Raw genomic sequence first — 22,114 nt, forward strand, 5'->3', positions numbered from 1 at the left:
CACTGCAGCTACCTCCAGCAGATCAGCTATGTGAACTACTACACCACCAATGGCTAAAATAACTCAAGTGAAACAGAAATCCTAGCCAGTGTTAGTGTAGTTAACCAATGTAAACGGAGACCCTGAATATAAGACGATTTTTTTAAAAGGCAAAATATTTGTTTTTAAAAAAATAATGCTTTCACTATTGAGAAAATAGTGGAACCTCGGTTAGCGTCCGCCCCGGTTAACGTGAAAAATGTACGCCGAAACTCAGTTTGTATATATTTTCCGGTTAGCGTACAATATGACGTGCGTCCAAATGTGTTCTTAATGTATAAAATGTCCTGTTAGAACCCTTAGCTTGCTAACAAAATGGCAACCGGAACAGGCAGGCAGCTATGTCACCCGTCTATTCTATGATGTCATCAGCGCTTGACTCTCAAAAGTGACACAACGCAAAACCCGTTTTTATAGTTTTCAGGTCAAAACGGCAAATTATTTTATTGTTTCAGCTTTTCATTTACACGGAAATTCAGTTTTGGGTGCCCTGAAATGGTATTTTTTGAAGACGACTTCCAGAGTGGTAAAATCTGATTACGTCAGCTTGTCGTCGCCGGGTAGACAAGCAAACTTCTGCTTTCTGAAAATGATGACGTCACCACCCCGTCACCGCCCTGTCGCCGTCACATGACCAGAAGTGACAAGCCAACAAAATATCTGAATACTTCGACTGGCATGACTCACCCCAGTGGACATTCTCCTGATATTTTTGTCTTATACTCCAAAATGACTCACAAAATTAATTCCGCTTCGTCGTCAGTCTAGACAAACCCTGAAAAGCAGAAAGCGACGGACTTTATGCGCTTGTCTTCTTTCCTCTTCCATAGTTTTAGTGTCACATGGTTCTGTCTGTGTGTCTGTTTACAGCTCTACAGGTAGGTGTGCTTTATGTGTTACACCCAAAGATCCACTATAAAAATGTGTTTTGTGATAACACTACTGGCTTTCTGCAACAGATTAATTGAATTAACATTATTTCTTATGACAAATAAGTATTTGGTTAGCGTTCGTTTCAGTTAGAGTTGGTCCTTCTGGAACTAATTAATGATGCTAACCAAGGTTTGCCTTACAAATAAATATAAGGCATTCAAAAGACGTGCTTTGAAGTGTAAGTGTTGTGTGCCTTTAAGAAGCAGGGTCTGGGAAGTGACTTGTGTGACGTCAACTGGCAAGAATTGACTGTTAGCTGAGTGCTAGCAGCAGGTTAGCAATGAAGAGTGAGGTCGACAGCAGCTCCTGTGTGAATGTTCACTGCACGTGTTCTCTGCTTGTTAAGAAAGCGATTGAAGTGCCTCATGAGTCTCTCCTTAGCCACAAACAAGGCTGTAGAGTAGTATTCTACACTGGTCTCTAGGTGTCAGTAATGTTACATTGATGAGGCAATAGATACCAGGAAGTACACATTCAATGCTAACGTGTGACTCTAGCTTATCTTATTTATGTCTAAGATGGCTTATTTTCTATTATTATGTTACGATATTGGGTAATACAAGTGTAAAGGTGACTATAGGGGTGTTATTTCATGTCTAGAGGGCTCTAATAATAGTAAAAACTGTAATTAGAAGGTCATAAACAGGTTTTCTATGCTACTACTATGAAAATATTACATTTATTAATATTGAATACTGTTAAGGAACGGCGTGAGCCGGTTCTGGAACTTCAGATGCAGAGACGAGATCCGTTTCACAAAAAATATTTATCAAACAGAAGGTGTCCTCACAGAGGGGAAAGTACAAGCAAGCAGAAATGTCCAAACAAACAGAGGGCAACGCCACGCACAAAAGTCGAACCAAAAATCCCTACTAAACACACAACATAACAGAATCCTACTTTGCGGAAATTCACTTAGGGCGGTTTGGTCTGGAACAATAACGGCGATAAACAAATGAGTATAACGGTCGTAATAACTAGTAATAACTAGTTTCATATAATTCATTTTTTCCCCAATTTTGTGGCGCCCCCTGGAGGCCACCATTCCCTTATCATTTGCCTGTATTGCTTAATGGGCCGGCCGGCTCTGCTGGGAGGATACACATAAATGTATATTCAACACACTATTGCTCAAATTAAAGTAGAGTGTTGAAGGTTGAAGGTGTCCCTCTGTTGGCAGGCTAACCAATAAAAGCTCATCATCATGTGCTTAATTAAGTGGTAAATGATGTGCGAAGAGTGTGTGGCGCCATATGTGTGCCTCAACTGTGTGACAAACACTCTGTTTGTGTTTGTGTGTGTGTTGACACCTCAGTGATTCATCAGCTGTTGAATGAGCCTTTTCACACCCCACTTCATCAAGACCAAAGCCCGTTTTACACTCGGCGAGGACAATAAAGTCCGCTCAGCAGCTTGATCGTTGCTCATTCTTCTCCACAAGCTGTGTTTGTTAAGCGGGAAGATTAAGATTCCACAACTTTCTTTGGAAATCTTATTTTGGACCGAACTTATGGCAAAAGGGGGTCGTTATTATTCGTGATTTCGGTGCCTCACGGTGATGGATAGTGAGTTTTAACAAGATTTGTGTTATTGTTGCTACTGTTAGCATCTACCACCAAATGTTCAAAACAGTAATGATAAATTTGTCAACCATTTGTGCTGCAGTAGTAGTGGCAGTTGTTGGATCAGGAATTCTACAGTGGACCCTAGGAACTGCTGGGTTTGGCTGTCCAAACCCATTGTTTGCAGCTGGGAGATGCCGATTCTTTCTTCCATGCACTTAAAATAAAAATAATCACACAATAAATGAAAATGAACTCCATAATTTTGCCAGCTTCAGTATATTGCCACGTCCACGCGTGTCGGTTTTCCTCATGCATCAGTTTCATCACCTTGGTGCGTAACGGTAACGGAGTGAGCCCTTGTGTCAGTCTCTTTGTCTCGGTGGGTAGAGGCGGGGCGAGTAGTTTACACACAGAGTGCAGAAAAGTGTAACGTAGTAGAAATTAAATGAGTAGAATACAATATATTCATTATATTCATTCAGTCATTATATTCATTCAGTCATTATATTTTTTAATTGGACTTTTCTTAAGAGTGAAGTTAAAATCTCATCTCATCTCGTTCTCATAGACCCAATCACAAGTATCGTCTTGTCTCTTGAACTGAAACAATAGTAACAATAGTGAAACGTGGTATTTGTTAGCTATGAAGCCTAGCTAGCTCAAGAAGCCAAGCATACTCGTGTAGCTAAATATACAAAAATAACATGTTAGCTTTAATCTATCTTGAAATAAACCTCAGTGTCTGGTCATCATAATGGGAGGCATTGTTGGATTGTATAGCTTTCACACAATTCGGCCGCGATGAGAATCAGCACCTCCAAGTCCGAGTCCATAGTTCTCGTCTGGAAAAGGGTGGAGTGCCATCTCCGGGGCGGAGTGAAGGAGTTTAGGTACCTGGAGGTACGTAAACCTTGTTCACGAGTGAGGGAAGGATGGAACGCGAGATCGGCAGACAAATTGGTGCGGCGTTTGCAGTGATGCGGACTCTACATCGGTCCGTTGTAGTGAAGAGAGAGCTGAGCTGAAAAGCAAAGCTCTCAATTTACCGGGCGATCTACGTTCCTACCCCCACCTATGGTCATGAGCTTTGGGTAGTGACCGAAAGAACAAGGTCGTGGGTACAAGCGGCCGAAATTAGTTTTCTCCGTAGAGTGGCTGGGCTCTTCTTTAGAGCTAAGGTGAGAAGCGCTGTCATCCGGGAGAGACTCGGAGTACAACCGCTACTCCTCCACATTGAGAGAAGCCAGATGAGGTGGATTGGGCATCCAGTCAGGATGCTTCCCGGATGCCTCCCCAAAGTTGTTCAGGGCATGTCCGACCGGTAGGAGGCCTCGGGGAAGACACGTTGGAGACTATGTCTCCCAACTGGCCTGGGAACGCCTCGGGATCTGCCGGGAGGTGCCGGACAAAGTGGCCGGGGAGAGGGAAGTCTGGGCCTCCCTGTTTAGATTGCTGCCCCAGTGACCCGACCTCGGATAAGCGGTGGAAGATGGTTGGAATGGGTGGACAGTCCTGAATGGTAACAATGATGCTAATGTGGGAGGCGTCCTTGCTGGTCCACCAATATTATAGACCATTTATGCATGAGGGAGTTACAAATATAATTCTATTCTCTAAAATCCAACCTGGCATACCATCCAAATCATTTAGACGCTTTTAGCTTAAGTTAAGTAGATTTTGTGAATCTGTAAATTCTTTGAATAGCGTGCTGGTTTGTAGTACTTTCCTTAGTGCTGTAGTGACACTGATGAGGGCTGCATGATGTACAGTATTTGCGTCATCGAGTGCCAATTGCCAATGCAATTTAAAACTGGTTATGTCTCGTGCCTCCAAAATACTGCACATGCTTTCAGCAGGGACTGTAAACACACTAGATGACAATATCTGTGTGAACAACCACAATATTTCACGGCTAAAAATAGAAATCTCTTATAATCCCAAAGCCTGGAGGAAATTAACTCCTCGAGATGATATATAAGATGTTCAAAAGTAGGAGGAAGTGGGTGTACACTGATGCAGAGGCATGTTTACAGCTTTAAGCAGCTAATATCAGTACTGTACACAGTGATGGTGATTATAATTGTGGGGGGGTTTTTTACCTCTTCCCTCCCTTGGCTGCCATCCATCATCGCTCCTATATTATTTTCCCTTCCTTTCCTGGGAAGAGCATCGATCTTTCCCTTAATGCAGCACCCCAGTGGCTGTACAATGGTATTTCATTTGAAACGATCACAGTCTTGGCTCGGTCGTTTCTATTTAGGGCTAATCTCATTCATAAGAATATGACAACACCTTGTGAAGTACTGTCTGACCATCATCCTCTAACTCACTTCCTGCACCTCATTGTTTTCTGTCTCATTTTTCAGCATCTGCCATAGTTCCTGTAAACCGTCCCTAATATCGCCATAATACCCCCACTCCCCCTTTTGAGTTGACTTAGGCCAGGTGTTGTCCCCCCTCCAAGCCATTTTCCAACAAGTAGCAACAAAGTTGAAAGCAAGAGCACACTGAAAAGGCTTTACTGGATTTTTGGCGAGCATTTTGCAGTAGTTCAGTTAAGTGTTTTGGTCATACCTTTGACGCATTTTTGTAGTACATTCCAAAAAACATCAAAATGTAGAAAATGTTTGACTAGGTTTTTTAGCAGTTGATTATAATTGTAAACATATAAAGTAGGATTTTTGACTGGCATTTGTGCAGTAGGACATTCAAAATAACAGAGCGCTCCTGTCATGTCTTTGACTTGCATTTTTGCAGTAGATTCCAAAAAGCAGCAAAATGCAGTTATGTAAACGATCTTTCACTGCTTGATTGCAGTAGATCCTTAAAAATAGTGGCGCTCTCTTCTCGCATATATGGTTTTTGGCTGGCATTTGTGCAGTAGATCCTTAAAAACTGCAGAGCATTCCTGCCACATGCACATTATAGAAATCAAATTTGTCTCCCATATTATTGAATTTATTTTTAAAATAATGTCACATATTTCCCAAATTGATATGCATTTACATAAAATTTGATGTGGTTATTTACGGCCCCCGCCCATGGACCAGTACCGGGATGTGGCTCGGTGGTTGGGGACCTTTGATGTTAATGATCATTTTTGCAGCAGGGTCTTAAAAACAAGAGAGCTCTCCTGTCCGATGAAGGATCTTTTGACTAGCAATTTTGCAATAGGTTGTTAAAAACAGAAGCACAATCTCGTCATGTAGATTTTTAAAACAGGGGTTTTTGCAGTAGATTCCATTCCAGCAAAATGATGACGCGATGTAAAAGATCTTTGACTGGCGGTTTTGCAGTAAGTTCTTAAAAACAGCAGCACAATCTCATCATGTAGAGAGATTTTTGCAGTGGGTTCTTAAAAACAGCAGAGCACTCCTGTCTTACAGAGGATCTTTAACTAGCATTTTTGCTGTAGGTCTTTAAAAATAGAAGCACACGCTTGTCATATTCAGTGATTTTAACAAGTGCTTTTGCAATAATTTCTGCAGATTTTAGACTCTGGGTTTTGAAATAGGTCCTTAAAAACAGCAGAGCACTCCTGTCATCTATCGGATTGTTGATGAGCGTTTTTGCAGTAGATTCCGAAACACAGCAAAGCGCTCATTTTATGTAGAATATCTTTGTTTAATGCTTTTGCTGCAGAGTCCAAAAAAACAGCACCGGGGTCTGTGATAACATATTTTAGTAGATCCTAAAGAAGATTTTTTTTAATGTGTGGAATGGTTTTGTGCAGTCCGAACACACACAAAGCAGACTATAAAGAAGTAATTGATTTGTTTACTAAAAGAAAAAAAATTCCAATGTTAGTATATTACCACACAATCCAACCAGGCGCCGGTGGAAGGAATCTAGCCTCTCTAAACACTGCGAGGCGATTGGGCGACCCCAAGGTCCGCCTCCTCCAGACCCCGGCCAGTATATAGGCTCTCGCCAAAGCCTCCCAGCGGTGAGAAGAATGTGAATGTGTCAAATAAACCACCGCTCTTGAAGACACACATGCTGTCACGCCACATAAACCTGCACCCATGTTTCACACTATGGTCGATTTCTCTGAGAAGTACCTGGAAAGGTAAGAGCACGGAATGTATGTTCAAACGTGTGTGTGTGTGTGTGTGTGTGTGTGTGTGTGTGTGTTTAGGCATCCTGCAGGAATTCTAAGCTGGCAAAAAGCTATGTGACCCCGCCATGGATCTCATTTGACAGTCACAGCAAGGGAGAGGGAGAATTCCCATTAAGGCCCAAGTGACTCCCCAACTATTTTGGAGGCTTTGACTTCTAACAGGAGACCTTTTTTTATTATTATCATAGCAGCCTTGATTTCAAGAATAGGAGGCACATGTCATGTGTGTGTGTGTCTCAGAAAATAGAGCTCCTCTTTTTAGGCAGCACGTGATGATGGTGGGATATTTCTGGATACAATTAAGGACAATTCCCCTTTTTCATCATTCTTCTAGGAATATTGCAGCGACCTTCTTTTCTCTGATTAGATTATCAAAGAATGAATCCTCCACTGACACATCTTCCAGTTGTTGTCTTGGCTTGTTTGGCTTCCCAGCAAAAAACAGGACAGACTGTGATAATGTGTCCACATGTCTGCTTGGACGCTGTCCAGAATATTGGTGATGTTATTGTAACGTGTCACTGACCCATAATATTGGTACAAACACAGATATTATTTGAACATTGTGTCATGTCGTTAGCCTTCTGTAAATACAAAATATATATTTACATTACCTAGTGTAGTCTTTTTGCAAAGTCTCACATACCTGCTAAAAAGACCAAAGATGCTGCAGTTTTCATGCCAACCCAGTAGTCGGCTATATCACGATATGGACCACCTGTTGGGATTGTATACAAAAACATACTATGGGATGCTGGTTGAGTGCAAGTTTGTTTGGAATTATTTAGGAATAGAAATAGAAATGTGTTCTTGGGTCAACCTGTATCCATCATAAAAGCTTTTTAAGATCATTTTTCTCAATTTTTAATTTTCATACAAGTGTAAAAAGAAGTCAACCACTTCAAAACATTAACAAAAACAAAATTAGTTACCTAAATGTTAATGACCAATGACGACTTTGACTACAGGGCATTTGAATACGGTCATTCTTTAGCAGCACAAAGCCAAAGAAAAAGCAAAACCCGAGTTAATCCTCAAGTCATGCTTCCCGAATGAGCTCTGCCGCGTCATGCTGACGTTTGTCATGACGCCATCCTTTTTTCTCAGCTGTCGCTATCATTTCAATTTTTAAAACAACATTTCAACACCCCCCTCAAGTCACAATTTCGATGACTTTGTACTTGACTTGGCAACTCGACTTGGACTTTGACTTCAGTGACTCGGGATGACTTGGAGTCAAGTGTGATGACTTGAAAATGCCTGAGATTTTCAGTGAATGCCATCCATCCATTCTCTATCCTCACTGGGGTTGCGGGTATGCTGGAGCCTATCCCATCTGACTTTGGGCGAGAGGCGGGGAACACCCTGGATTGGTCGCAGGGCACATACCCGTATATACATAAACAACTCACATTCATACCTATGGACAATTCAGAGTTGCCAATTAACCTGACTTGCATATTTTTGGATTGTGTGAGGAACCACACGGGAACCACATGCAAACTCCACACAGAGATGCCCAACGGAGATTTGAACCCAGATCACATGACTGTGTGGCCAGCATGCTAACCACTCAGCCACCGTGCAGCCCCTTTCAGTGAATGTGTTGAGTAAAATGTGTCGCCATTCAAAGTATTCAACTAACATGGTCGTTGTTATGTCATTGCCAGCAAGACAACATACTATCCCTTTGAATCTGCCTCATTGAATGCATCTATTGACATCCAACCAGCGTTAAGAACAAACAACAAGGGTGTGGATTATATTTCTCTGCACTGACTAAATTCGGAATGCTATGTCTTGTCACACTAGTCTTATTTTATTTAAAGAATAAAACAATTCAAAATGCATCAACTGTATTTGTCAAAATGGACATACATTGCTAAAGTGTGCTTATGACTTGTAAGGACTTTAAAGCGTATGACTTCGGACTTGACTCGACCTGTCTTGTTTTGACTTCAGACTTGACTTGGACTTGCACATCTATACTTGAGACTTGACTTGAGACTTACTTAAGACTTGCAAAACTCTGATTTACTCCCACCTCTGCCAAATACTGTGTTTTCCGGACTATAGGTCACACTTTTTCTCATCCTAAGACCTTCTCGTCCTAAGACTTACCGTCTTGTACGACTTATATCTCAAAATATAAATAAGTTTTGGAGTTTAAATGTTTTTAAATGTTAATTCACACTGACTGTCATCAAGCAACATTAATGCTGACAGCCGTGAAGGGGCGCTCTAGGCTTGTGACAACTATATGCTGCTATTGTACCCCCAGTGGATTCAGGGATGTGGTTTGAGATCGGAAGCTTGGTGAACTTGCATACCGGCAACTTGCTTGTTTGACTTGCTGGCTTGTTACTGTATGTTCATTTAGCCTATTCAGCCTCTCAGGTATGTTCTTTGTGCTGTTGTGTAGCGGAATAACTGTTAATGTGTTACATTTACACACCAGACACCTATTCAGCCTGTTGTTCTGTGTGCTATTGTGTAGTTGAATAAAATTGTTGTGAACACTTACATGTTATGCTGCTATCTCTTGCTGGATCTTCCATGACAGAAGTTTTGAGCAACTTCAACTTTTTCTCAATTTTTTTTTTTTTAAATAAGAAATTTTACGAACCTAGCGGTGATTCGACATGAGCGGTTTCACGTGTTTGAATACGAGGTGTGTAACGATATGGCAGTCTTGCAATTCGATACACATACCTCTGTGTTAAGGCCACAGTTTGGTTCATTTTTGGTACTGCAAGGGAACAAAACGCAAAATATAATACTGCTTAGCTTTTGCGTTTTTAAAATGAAGCACTGATCCAAATGGGAATACATATATTTGTGACACACCAATCGGATATGCTTCATCATTATCTCGACTAGCACCAGTGCAACAGCTCTGTAGTCTGGATGCTGTGGACATCCATCCATCCATCCATCCATCCATCCATCCATCCATCCATTTTCTTTGCCTCTTATACTAATTAGGGCGACAGGGGTATGCTGGAGCCTATCCCAGCTTATTTTGGGCATGAGGCGGGGTACACCCTGGACTGGTCGCCAGCCAATCGCAGGCTATGGACATCCGTTTTTGATATTTGTGGCCAAAACAAAGCAGTTTTTGTCATTTTTTGGTTACAAACTTGGCCCCTAAAGAGCACCACGGGCATTATTCAGCTGACGTCACCATGCACAAAACATGAGCACCAAAGTGTCACGGTGATGACAAGTGCATACCCTGGGATGCTACACAGTCATCAGCCCGCAGCCTCTCCCTGGGAGTGCGTCCTACTTTGCACACCACCAGGAATAGCCGGCGGTGGGCTATTAGTGTGTCTCATAATGTGAGCTACGCAATGAGGGAATACACAGGCTCCCAACCGTTAGATAATTGTGGAAGGTAAAGACCTCGCACGCTTCCTTCCGTCAGCACATTGCCTTGGACCCAAGACCCTACAGTCTGGTGTCACGACACGGACCCAGCGTTAGCGGGGGTTGAAATGTCGGAATGTTCTAATTTGATCATTGCAAAGAGGTCATGTTCCAGTGGTAAACCAGATTAAGATAATTGCAGGGGTGTTGTGTGAAATCAGAGGATGAGTGAGCTATTTTAGCAATAAAAGAGATACGCCGATGGCGGGGGATACGGGTGGCATTCGCAAGGTTCTTTTGTGCCCTTGACATTTTTTTTCTTCTTTAGTGTGGGAACATACTTGTGCCTTTTTGGCCGATAATTGACCTTATGGAGTAGTTTAAATGAGTGTAAATTGTGCCTGGAGGGACATAAATGGACTACATTGGGCAGGGGTTCCACCAGGGATTTGGGGCCTTATGAAAAAAATATAACTTTAAGTTCCACAAAAAAGTGCAAATGTTTTATATTTTCAAGGGCTCTTGTTCGTCATGGGACCTTAGAAATGTCACCAATCTCCCCGCCATTATGGCACACCTGCACGGGGGTGGCCCAAGAGATTTGAGGCCCTGTTGGAAAAAAAATGTTATTTTGGGCCCCACGAAATAAATGTACTAATGTTTTGCTATTTTTCATATGCCCCTGTTAGTCATGGGTCCTTAGAATCACCACCCTGCTCTCTCATTATACCCCTACACATGGGTAGCTTTATTAATTGGTGCACCGTGAACGAAATATCATTTCAGTTCCACCCAAAAGACTTTACTACTAGTATTTTCTAAGGCCCTTTTCAGTCATGACACAATAGAATCATCATAACTTTTACCTACTTTATGGGATGGCCCCATGGATTTGGCGCCCATGGCTGTACAGCGCTTTCAAACGGTGAATGTGACATTTGGGCAATTTAACTTGACAACCACACGGTGTCAGGAAAGAGACACGCTTTCCCTCAAAGTCATGACGTCAACCTCACCTCATTCCCAAGTAGGCACCTAACCCAGGCATAAGTCGTCTTTTGTCGAGGCAGCACAATATTTTCCATGCTCAAGAGAGAGAGAGAGAGAGAGTGTTAATTCCACTGTCACAACCAAAATAGCACAACCCAATAAATCCCGCTCTGCTGTTATGAGTTTGTTTAACAGCAAGAGGTTTTATTATTCGGGTAAGATTATCCCTCAGGCTGACGAGTGCGAGAGTTGTCCGCATCAGAGCACCCCCGTTGTTTCCAGGAGGGAGTAAGAGCTGAATTTCACATCTGGTTTAAGGCTGATTCATGCAGTGCCATGAGATTTTTTTTCAATCAGTGGATGAGTCATTTCTCGTCCTTTCCTGCTTGCCGCATCAATGTCGAGGTGTTTCTTCTGGCTTAAGAATAAAATGAGGGGGGGATGGATTGTGACATATTTGGTGGATTTTCTGCCTTTGAAGGAGAGTTTGAGGGCTCTCTGATGCAAAACAAATATGTGCTTTCTCACTTATCCCTGTCATAATACGCCATAATTGTTCTTAGAAATGACAAGCACCAGGTCCTCCCAAAAGTCACACGCATCCCATTTTTCACTGCACCGTGCCGAATAGAATACTCTTCTACTCCTCAACCGCAGCACACAAAAGGGTGGACATTTGTCAAAACATGCACCCCAGTTGTTGCCAGTGTCGTTATTTTTCTGACAAATACGCCACATGGTGGCCCGTAGATCAGATTAATTTGAAATTTCTCACAGTGCTCAATGCACTCTACAAGACATCCGCTGTAACTTTAGGGTGTTTAGCCGAATCATCGTGAGATTTGGTACACACCTTTACTACATGTACGTAAAATTTGAACAAGACTGGCGGGAAAATGTGGCTGCCATCAAGGAAAATGTCTTAGCAAGTAATTACTAATAAGTCACTGAACATTTGCCTCAACATCATAAAACTTTGAGGATATCTGTGTTCCATCTACACTAGCATGTCTTCCAAAGCATTTTGAGTGTGACCCATAGGGGGTGCCATAAGTGTAACAACACAACTGGCTTTTCCATCAGTGAAATTGGGTACTGGACTATGAGGTACATTTTCTAGTATCTTATTATATGATATTCAGCTAGAAGTGACAAAAATAAACACACATGCTGTGTTAATGAGGTAATCCATAGTCTCCACTTTGCTGCAGCGCTCTTTTTTCTTGGCTGCCCTCAGTCTCCTCTTGGATAAATGTTTTTTCCTAAAGAAAACGCAGGAGATCCTTGGTACGCCATGATTGTTTGCTAGTGTGTCTTGTTCTGACCGGTGCGTTCATTGTGGCATGGAAAACCAAATGCTCCAAACTGAGGTAGTACTGTGCAGTGGAAAAGCAGCATTAGTTGCCTGCTTGCTTGGAAGAGTCATAGTGTGCACAGGCCCATTCCTGTCCTGCCTTGGTAGGAAAAACTCACAGGAGACAACAGGACTTTTGTGTACACTTGCGCGTCAGTCTATAATTTATTGGCCTTTTCCACGCAGCCGCGGCGTGGGATTAGCAATTGGGCTAATAACATTGTGGGTGCATGAAATATTGGTTTATGGGGGTTCTAGTGGATTCTAGCCGTCAATAGCACCACGCGGCCGCCTTGCTCATTCTATTAGCAGGCAAGCCAACTCACAGTGGAAATCAAAAGCAGGGACTCAGGAAATGGGTGTTGAGTGAGGTCACGTCCCAATTATGCCGCATGTGTGCTTCAGGTCGGGAAAAGCCAGGACATGCACCGTGGGATTAGGAGAATGTGCACATTTCCGTCGGAGGAGGCCTCTGGGAAACGAGAGCTACCTTGTGATGAGGTTGGCTCTTTCTAATGTGGTGGGGAGTGGTTAAAAATAGGGGGATGTGGTGTGGGTGGTCAGGAGGATTTTAGGGGATGCAGCGGTGAAAGTCAGGGGGCGCACTGGCCTTGGCCTGCAGGGGTCAGCTCCCTATCAGCGTCCCCTCCGGGCACACAGAGAATGGTGTGATGCAACAAGACAAGTGAGGACTGAGTCTCTCTCCTCCTTCCTGGAGACGTGCATCAGTCCCAGCCAAGGAACTTGCCAGGGGCACATATAACGGAGACTTTGTTTGTTAGATATGAGAGACAGCAAGTGACATCCGTCTTTTTTTGGAATATCCCGTTTTATCATTCCTGTACAAGAATATTAAAATGTACTCATGCATTTATTTTCTTCATCTTTTCTGGCATGCGTGGGTTTGGATTGTATCGTACTTGGATCGCCCTAATTAAGGACGTGGGACTCTCTGCTGATTGTTCTTTCTTCTTCTCCCAGGGCCAAAGACATGAAGAACCGCTTGGCTTTCCTGCGGCGGAGGAACGAATCGCCGGGAAGCAACACAGCCGGAAAGTTGGACAAAACCATGAAGTCAGTCAAGTAAGTGGCCACTTCCTGTCAAGAAATGTGAGCCTCTTTTCCAGGTTTAGGCTCCCAGCTTCATATTGCCATGAGAATTCTTTGCAAGTATTGCCCAAAATTGAAGGACTTGTGAGTTTTGGGTTGCGGACTTGCAGCTCTTTTAGTCTGTAAAGTAGACTTTGTCTTGCAAGACAATTAAGGGATTCCTAATTTTGACCCGAATATAAAACGACCCTGAATATAACATGACTCCTCTTCAAATCAAACCCAAAAACGTTTTCAACATTTTTTTTTTTACTCATGTCTTAGCTGCTCGACGGTTGTTTGACGACTCTGTTTCATTGACCAGCATGATCTTAAAATTAGCATTGCTCCTCCTCTTTTGTTTGCTAACTCTTCCAACCTTCAAGAAACCTTTAGGCCATCTCTGTCTCTGGGCTGTGTTCTAACGGGGGGGAGAATTTAATCTGTCACCATTGTGGTCAATTAACTTAATGGGCTATCCATCCATCCGTCCATTTTCTATGCCGCTTAGCCTCACTAGGGTCACGGGTACGCTGGAGCCTATCCCGGCTGACTTTGGTCGAGAGGCGGGGTAACTTGATGCGCTAGTGATACAATTTTTTTTGTTATTATTTTTTACTGATTTATTTTTCATTTTATTATTTTTAATTTATTTGTAATAATTAAGTAACTTTTTATGTTAAAAATGTGAAAATTCAGATTTTGTTCAATTTTATAATTACTATTATTATTAATTCGTTTTAGTTAACGTAAGCCAACTCTTCACCTCCTGAACCGCTGCACACAAAAAGGTGAACATGTGTCAAAACATGCCCCTCTGACTATGTTGCATGTGATATCATTCCTCTGACAAATACACCACATGATGGCGCTGCTATTAAAACACAAAAAGTGACCCCCTTAAGTCAGACTGATTTGAAATTTCTCACACAGTTCAAAGGGCTTTAAAATAACGCATCCACTATTTGCGCAAGATTGGTTGAAAGACATGGCCGCCAAATGAGCCAACATTAGAAGACAAGGACAAGGTGAAAGGTAAGACTCCTGCTTCCTAGTTCAGTGAAGAGAGGATGCAACGACAGCGTGTGTGGAGATGGGGCGTGGCCAATGCAGACGTCTCTATCGAAGGGGCGGGGTCTTCAAAACAAAGCAGAACGCCATTGGCTGCGGCAAACCCCTCCCGTTCCGCTACTTGAGTTCCATTCATGTCATATAAAAGCCTTCTCCCCGCAGCTGAGTCAGGCAGACAGACTAAATGGACGTTTCGGTTCAGTGCTCCAGTCACAAGCGAGCCAGAGGGAACAGACAGTAGACTGCTAGTAGCATTTTGTTTTTCTGCTCTTTATGGGTCACACAATGAGAAACCTGGCAGAGATGGGTTTACTGAAGAACCGCTCTGCTTTTATCTGCAGGCCCACCCCTGAGGAGGCACTCAAGTGGGGGGACTCTCTTGACAAGCTGCTGGGACACAAATGTAAGTGTCTTCTGTTCATCAGTTTATGCATGTATGGACATATGGCGTCAACAGGCTGCAAACACGCTGTAGTGATTATGATTATTTTTGTCCACCGCCTTTGCTCCCATTCGTTATCAAACCCAGACTTGCTTGTTGCTCAAAAGTCCTTCTCTTCCACCCTGCCTGCTTCGGCTCCGCTTATCAGCGCGTGTGCTTGATCCATGGGAACGGAAAGGTGCAGACGGGAGGTGGAGGTGGACTCCCCTTCCTGCTATTCTCCTTACTCGGAGATGCTTTTCTTCCTCCAGTCGTTCACTTTTAGAGTGCAGCAGCTGGTCCAATAGTGCTAAAATGGTTTCTGTATGAGGAGATGCAGGTAGACCCGCCTTGAAATCACGATACACTTTTGAATTGAATGATTCAAATGTGATTAGTTTTTACTTTCTCTGCAATGTCTGACCTAACCATTCAATTTTATTTTTTATAGATAAGAACCACTTATTTATTCAACAGGAAAAACACCAAATTATTCAGTATTTTCCAAAAGTTGGTGCAAAGTGGAATGTTTGGGTTAAACGTTTTAATCTCAGCTCCCAAATTGCCAATTTTAAAAAATATATATATGCCAGTTGTATCATGCAAACAACCTTTTTTTTCCAATAACAAAAAAAAACCCAACAAAATGAGGTGCAAAGTGTAATATTTGATATTGAGTCATTATTCTTTATGGAGACATGAGAAAAAACAAACAAAAATACACTTTTTAGCCTTAAATACTGAAATGGTCCCTGTCATAAAAGTCAAAAAACATGTTCACGCTCCCTTTTCAACAACATCCGACCTAAACGTTACTGTAATCAGACAATATCCAACACAGTAATACCATTCCAGTTTGAACGCTAGAACAATTACACGGCCGAGCCTGGGAGCAAACACACAAACTCATGTTACAGACACATTCGTACGGGATTTTCACTGTTCTGTCAAGTCAGACTGTGCAATCTTTCGGGGTCTCGCTTTCTTCCAAGCACATGACTCAAAACGACAGCTATTTTTGAGCGCTCAAACTCCAAAGAGTGTTGCCATGGCTCCCCAGTCAACTCTTCCATTTGTTTATCCTCCTCCTCATCGTCACCGTCTCTCTGCTCTCCGTCAGATGGTCTGGCAGCCTTCAGAGCTTTCCTGCGCACCGAGTTCAGCGAGGAGAATCTGGAATTTTGGCTAGCGTGCGAGGAGTACAAGAAGATCAAGTCTCAGTCCAAGATGGGCTCCAAAGCCAAGAAGATCTTTGCGGAATACATTGCGATACAGTCTTGTAAAGAGGTAAGATTAAATTATGGCCCCCGGGGACGTTCTGTGCCATTCAGTTTATTTCCGGTATCTTGGTACACAAACAGTGACGCTTTTGTACCAAATGACCAAAAATGACCCATTGAAAATGACGTTTTTGATCCTACATTCATCATAACATAAACTAATGCAGTCCTTTTTTATGTTAAGATTTCCATCTGAACAGCTGGATTTCTATTTTTAACTCTTATATTTGCCCAGCAGATGGCGCTGCCTTTTCCCATTCAAAGCATGCGCACGCATTTCACAGCTTCTTGAAGTTTTCGGCAAGGGCAAGGGTCGCCATTGATGGTATTTCAGATGCATGTTTTAAGCTTAAGTTTAAAATCATGAAAAAGACAGCAGTTTTTGGGAAGCTGACTTTTTTTTTTTGTCCTTAGGACATCGTGTGAGCTCACGCGAGAAAAAGAATGCATGAAAAGCAACGTTGACGGATTTCGGTGACTAGGAAAGTAGTTCCAGTTAGTTGCTGGGGCCACTGCGGTCACAAAAATGCCTCCTCAAAAAAGCCACACCCCTCGATCGCTCGACGCTATCTTGTCGCTTGGTATCACTGCGTGCTAGCACCATCTGTCAACTGTCGGGCACATTCCCATCACCTGTTTCACAGTTTTTACTGCTGGGATAGTGAAAGTAAACATGTCTGACTATGAAACAAGTGATGGCAACATTCTTTTTTAGCACAAAGCCAAATGGGTACCTTTTTTCCATCTTATTTTGACTGCGTTCCAAATGAGTATAGTTTTTTTTTTTACCTGGAACAGCAGATGTTTATGTCCTCCGTCATGGGCGTGAAGCCAAATTTGTCTCATGTCCGTGATAGGAAAACGATTTTTCTTAAGATATTTTCTTATTTGTCAATATCACTCTAGTGCAGCTGTCACTTTCACTCTCTCACGTCGCAGCGGTCTTCATCCGCGCATGTAAGCACTGTGGAACACATACACGGGTGCAAGCGGTAGCGCGCAGTGATACCAACGGAGAGAAAATAGGGCAAAGCGTTTTACTCTTTTGTATTACTCTTTTAAACCCATGCTGTTTTGAGAAGCCAAACTTTTTACTTAAGCGGCCCCACCAACTAACCGGCACTACTTTTCCTCATCACCAAAATCCGACCGTCAGTGTTGATGCGCTACACTGCTGAAGGGGCTGTCACATGACTTCATGTCAAAAACGACCAACTATCCCTTCAGCATGACAGTTTTGGTCATTAGGGATGAAAAAGCGAATATTTTTTTTCTAATGCATCAAGATTTTTCCATCATTTTTACTTGTGTGCCTCATTATTCCCCAATGCTCTAGGATGGTGAACCTGTTGTTCAGCTAAAATACAAATATTGCATAATACATACTATTTTTACAGCAGTGAAGTTGTTTTTCGGCACAAATAAGCTGACAGGACCGCTACGTAAATGTGCATCCTCCTTGATTTTTCCATCTTCCTTACGTTTGTGCCTCTTTTATTCCAATGTTAAACCGGGATTCATCTATAATAAAGAAAACATGAATATACAGTATATAGTATACTATTTTACAAGCGCTTTTAGGGAAGCTTGACATATTTTTTCATAGTTACAGGACTTCTTGTGCATCTTCCTTGATTTTTTTTTAATTGATTTTATTTTTCCCCCACCTTCCTTACCTTTTTTCCGTCTTACGTCTCTCTCTAGGTGAACCTGGATTCTTACACTCGGGATCACACCAAGGACAACCTGCAGAATGTGACGCGCTCCTGCTTCGACCTGGCTCAGAGGCGGATATACGGGCTGATGGAGAAAGACTCATACCCTCGCTTCCTGCGCTCGGAACTCTACTTGGACTTGATCAACCAAAAAAAGGCCAGCTCCACTTCGACGTCCTCTTCATCATAAGAGGCAAAAAACAAAACAAATACTGGGAATTTTCCCAGAGCCGAGGTTTCTTGTCTGTCATCCTATGATGTGTTTTTTGTTGTGCGAGGACACGGCAAAGGATTGTCTTTGAGTGGACTGCTAAAAAAAAGCCTCCAGTTGAGGGCTGGATGCTTGTCTGATCACTGTTATTTTTTGTTTGGTCCAGTTGTACTGGAGAATTAGGACGGGGGTTTGCTAAGAAACCCCCCTGCAGACATTGAAGACAGTCCGGTACTGTTCGTCTTTATTTTCTAAATTGTAGTCAAAAGTGAAACCACTTGCTGAACTGTTGGTACGACAAAATCTTTGTTTCCTGTGGGACGGAAGACATTGTAATACCGTTTCATCATCACTTATGAGACCTTGGATAACGATGGACGAAGAATGCACCCGGATGGACGGAAAGACTTTTAAAGTCCCATTAATAGCAAGAACAAAGGACTCTCCTCCGCAGACTTTCTTACAGCGAGGGGCAGGACTATTGTGCACACAGCCAAAAATTCCTTTAAAAAAAAAAACAAAAACAAAAAAAAAACAAACACCGTAGCTCATAACGAGGACGCATTCTCAGGACGTGACAAGTTCCGGCTTCAGTTGTTTTCTGGCACTCCGTACTTATTATACTGAGCAATATACACAACAGCAAAAGCGCAAAAACAAGAAAAAGTAACTTGCTGGAGGCTTCTTCAGACATCCTCCCAAAGCACTCGGCTCTTAACCACCACACAGGTCCAATGCTGTCCTGAATTTAAGTGCAATATTTTTATTTTTTCATATTATTATTATTATTATTATTATTTGTTCATTTATTTGGATAATGTAGAACTTTATGGGGCTTTAGCTCTGTATTAACTTTATTTGATAAGCGAGAAGAAGAAACTTAGAGCTATAAGTTTGACTTCCAGTGTAAACTCTGATGTATTTCATGGATTGCAAGCAAGTGTTCGCCACCCCTGGCAGCAGGCAGCCGGGAATGCTTGTAAATATAATTCTTTAAGAAAACTATGTGATACCACATTTAAAAAAAAAAAAAAAAAACAAGAAAAAAGAAAACCACAGTGTGTTTCCACTGGCTGTGAAAGTGGGATTCAGCTGTGTTTATGTACATAGAAGAGACTCCAAACTATTATAAGATGACATGTAATGTTGAGAAATAACAAAAGGAAAATAGACGAATCTCCTCTTCCGGTTATACATACAATACATTGTACTGCTTGTAAGGAGGGTTTTTTTTTCTTTTCCTGAATGCATTTGATCATTTTCACTGTTTACAAGTCGACATGCATCTTCTACGATAGCAAAGTGAAAACAGTAGATTGCATCTGGTATCAAATGCTAATGATAAATAAAACCATCAGCTGAACAAGTCCCGTGTGTCCCTTTTTTTTTTAAAGGTTAAACTCATTAGCGTACATACACTCATCACGGGAATGAACATCATCAAATGTGATTTATTTATTTGAACACTCTTTTTGCAGGGTGGAATTGTTTCTACAACATACACCTTCAGTGATTTTTAAAAACAATTGGGTGCACAAGTCTGTCTGTTTGATCCAGCAAGAGATGTTCTACATTTAGGGATGCCTTTAAAGAGAAATGGTAGCGGTTGTAAGTGCTAATTACATCTACATTATTGTTTATGTACTGTATTAGTTCGATGTATCAAACATGTTTTATCTTTTCAGATGTTTTAAACGTGCCGGGTTGGGAGTGAGGTCCTGCCCCAGCTGGAGGAGTTCAAGTATCTGGGGGTCTTGTTCACGAGTGAGGGAAGGTCGAAGCATGAGGTCGACAGGCGGATCGGCCGTCGTGGTGACGAGAGAACTGAGCCGGAAGGCAAAGCTCTCAATTTTACCGGTCGATCCATGTTCCCACCCTCACCTCTGGTCATGAGCTTTGGCTCCTGACCGAAAGAATTGAATTGTGGATACAAGCAGCGGAAATGAGTTTCCCCACGTAGGGTGGCTGGACTCACCCTAAGAGAGATGGTGAGGAGCTCGGTCATCCGGGAGGGGCTCAGAGTAGAGCCGCTGTTCCTTCACATCGAGAGGAGCAAGTTGGGGTGGCTCGGGCATCTCGTCGGGACGTCTTCCTGGCGAGTTGTTCCAGGCATGCCCAGCTGGGAGGAGGCCCCGGGGCAGATCTAGGACACGCTGGAGGGATTTTGTCTCACAGCTGGCCTGGGAACGCCGTGGTGTCCTCCGGAGACCGGGAAGTCCATGAGACTGCTGCCCCCGCGACCCGGACCCTGATGAGCGGAAGAAAATGGAATGGATGTTTTAAACCACTTAACTTTCTCTGAAATGAGATGTCACTACATTTATGATTCATGAAAATTCCTCCTGGTTGTACTTACTAAATGCTAAATACATCTGTATTACTGTTAATGTATTAGTTTGACGTATCCAAAACATATCTTTAGCCTTTTTTTAGCCACTTAGGCAGCAAGCAAGCCGTTTTAGCCACTAGCTGGTTAGCCATTTTCTCTACAAAATAAGCGTTTCTACATTTATAGATACCTTAAAGAGAAACAGTAACATACTAAATACATCTATATCGATGCTAATATATTAGTTTGATGTACCAAAACATATGTTTAACCTTTTTCAGATCTTTTAAGCCACTTACAAGTAAGCTTAGCCACTAGCTAGTTAGCCATTAGCAACAACTTAGCTGTTTGAGCTAGTATCATAATTTAATCTGAATTTCTCACAATTTATTCATTTCTGTACCTTAGTACATGTTCATTTTGTTTTTCAGTCCACAATGGGGAAAATCAGCTGTGAAGTCTGGCATGTTTTTGCCCACCAAACGAGTGTTTGGTACTCTTTTTATCTTTTAGCCTCCTGACTGATCCAGAATGGTAAGATATCAATCTTTTAACCACCGTATCAAGAAGAAATGAGAGATTTGAACTTGAATATTTGAGAAAAAATGATACATTTATGTGTGAAAACGATATGAATTTTACTTCATGTAAATTTGATGTGACCTCACCAGGCAGCGTTGTGTTTGGAGTTGAGGGGCGGTGGAAATGGTGCCTTCCAAGCGGTCCGGTGTCTTCTGAAGAAGAGCAATTGGGTGAAAGGTTTGGGTTTGAGTGTTTTGCTGGGGTGGATTAGTGGAAACAGTTGGAGCTGTTTGTGTTTAAACGAGGGGGTTGATCAGTCTGAAGTGCTGTTGGACTCAGTAACAGCCCGCCTAATCTTCTTTACCATCTGTTTTGACAGACTTCTTTTTGGCTTGTTTCCTTCTCTCACCCTCTCTGTATTCTTTCTCTATTTAGTTTCACGAGCAAGGGAAGTGCCTGCCTCGAGATTGGGTTCCCTTTGTCCTAGTTTCCTTCCCGTGTCAACTCTCCATCACATTATCTGTCATTGTTTTGAAATGCAGCTGTCATCGGAGCTTTTCCTTTTTATCTTCTTCTTTCCCAAATAAGGCTGCTTTCCGATTCCTCTGCCGTCTCTTATCTGGCGCTCAAACGGAAATGGCCACCGCCGCAGCTCTACGGAGTGACATTGGCTTTTAGTATCTACTATATATTAACAGCTCGTTACGCAACATTTTATAGCGTTTACCCGGTGAGGAAATCCTCTTTCCAGCAACCTTGACAGGGATGTCGCTGTAGAAAAAAAAATTACATTTGGCGCTTTGTTTTATTTAAAAGGGGACTTTCATGTGTGCGTTTGTACAGCAGAGCGGATCGTCATGGACACATAATAAAAGGATGGTCCATAATGGAGTGCGGACCTTCATCAAGGCCAAACAACTGTATAAAGCTAACAAAAGCACAGTGCTACCTCGGTTTTCATTATTACGTAATCCGTTCCAACAGGTCAGCCGAAAACTGAAACACATGAAAACCGAGGAAATCATGTAAACCCAACTAATCCCTTCCAGACACCCACACATTTGATAGAAAATAATTGTATCGTTTTACATGCAGGATATAATGCG

General features: G+C 42.3%; 1 protein-coding gene across 13 annotated transcripts in view; it reads left to right on the top strand.

The window, feature by feature from the left end:
• rgs3a (regulator of G protein signaling 3a) overlaps positions 1-20,131 on the top strand; it is a 136,794-nt gene extending 116,663 nt beyond the window's left edge. For 10 of the 13 annotated variants that reach the window (XM_054757917.1, XM_054757916.1, XM_054757918.1 and 7 more), the window contains 4 exons: positions 13,352-13,453; positions 14,872-14,933; positions 16,072-16,238; positions 17,936-20,131. In XM_054757917.1, coding sequence (XP_054613892.1) covers positions 13,352-13,453; positions 14,872-14,933; positions 16,072-16,238; positions 17,936-18,136 — 532 coding nt within the window. In that variant the 3' untranslated portion in view covers positions 18,137-20,131. Of the gene's footprint in view, positions 1-6,498; positions 6,607-13,049; positions 13,230-13,351; positions 13,454-14,871; positions 14,934-16,071; positions 16,239-17,935 lie in introns of those variants that run through there. The other 3 variants (XM_054757927.1, XM_054757928.1, XM_054757926.1) reach the window with 3 other exon arrangements.
• Positions 20,132-22,114: the final 1,983 nt, after the last annotated feature.

Source organism: Dunckerocampus dactyliophorus, chromosome 17, assembly GCF_027744805.1.
Source record: "Dunckerocampus dactyliophorus isolate RoL2022-P2 chromosome 17, RoL_Ddac_1.1, whole genome shotgun sequence".
Taxonomy (NCBI): domain Eukaryota; kingdom Metazoa; phylum Chordata; class Actinopteri; order Syngnathiformes; family Syngnathidae; genus Dunckerocampus; species Dunckerocampus dactyliophorus.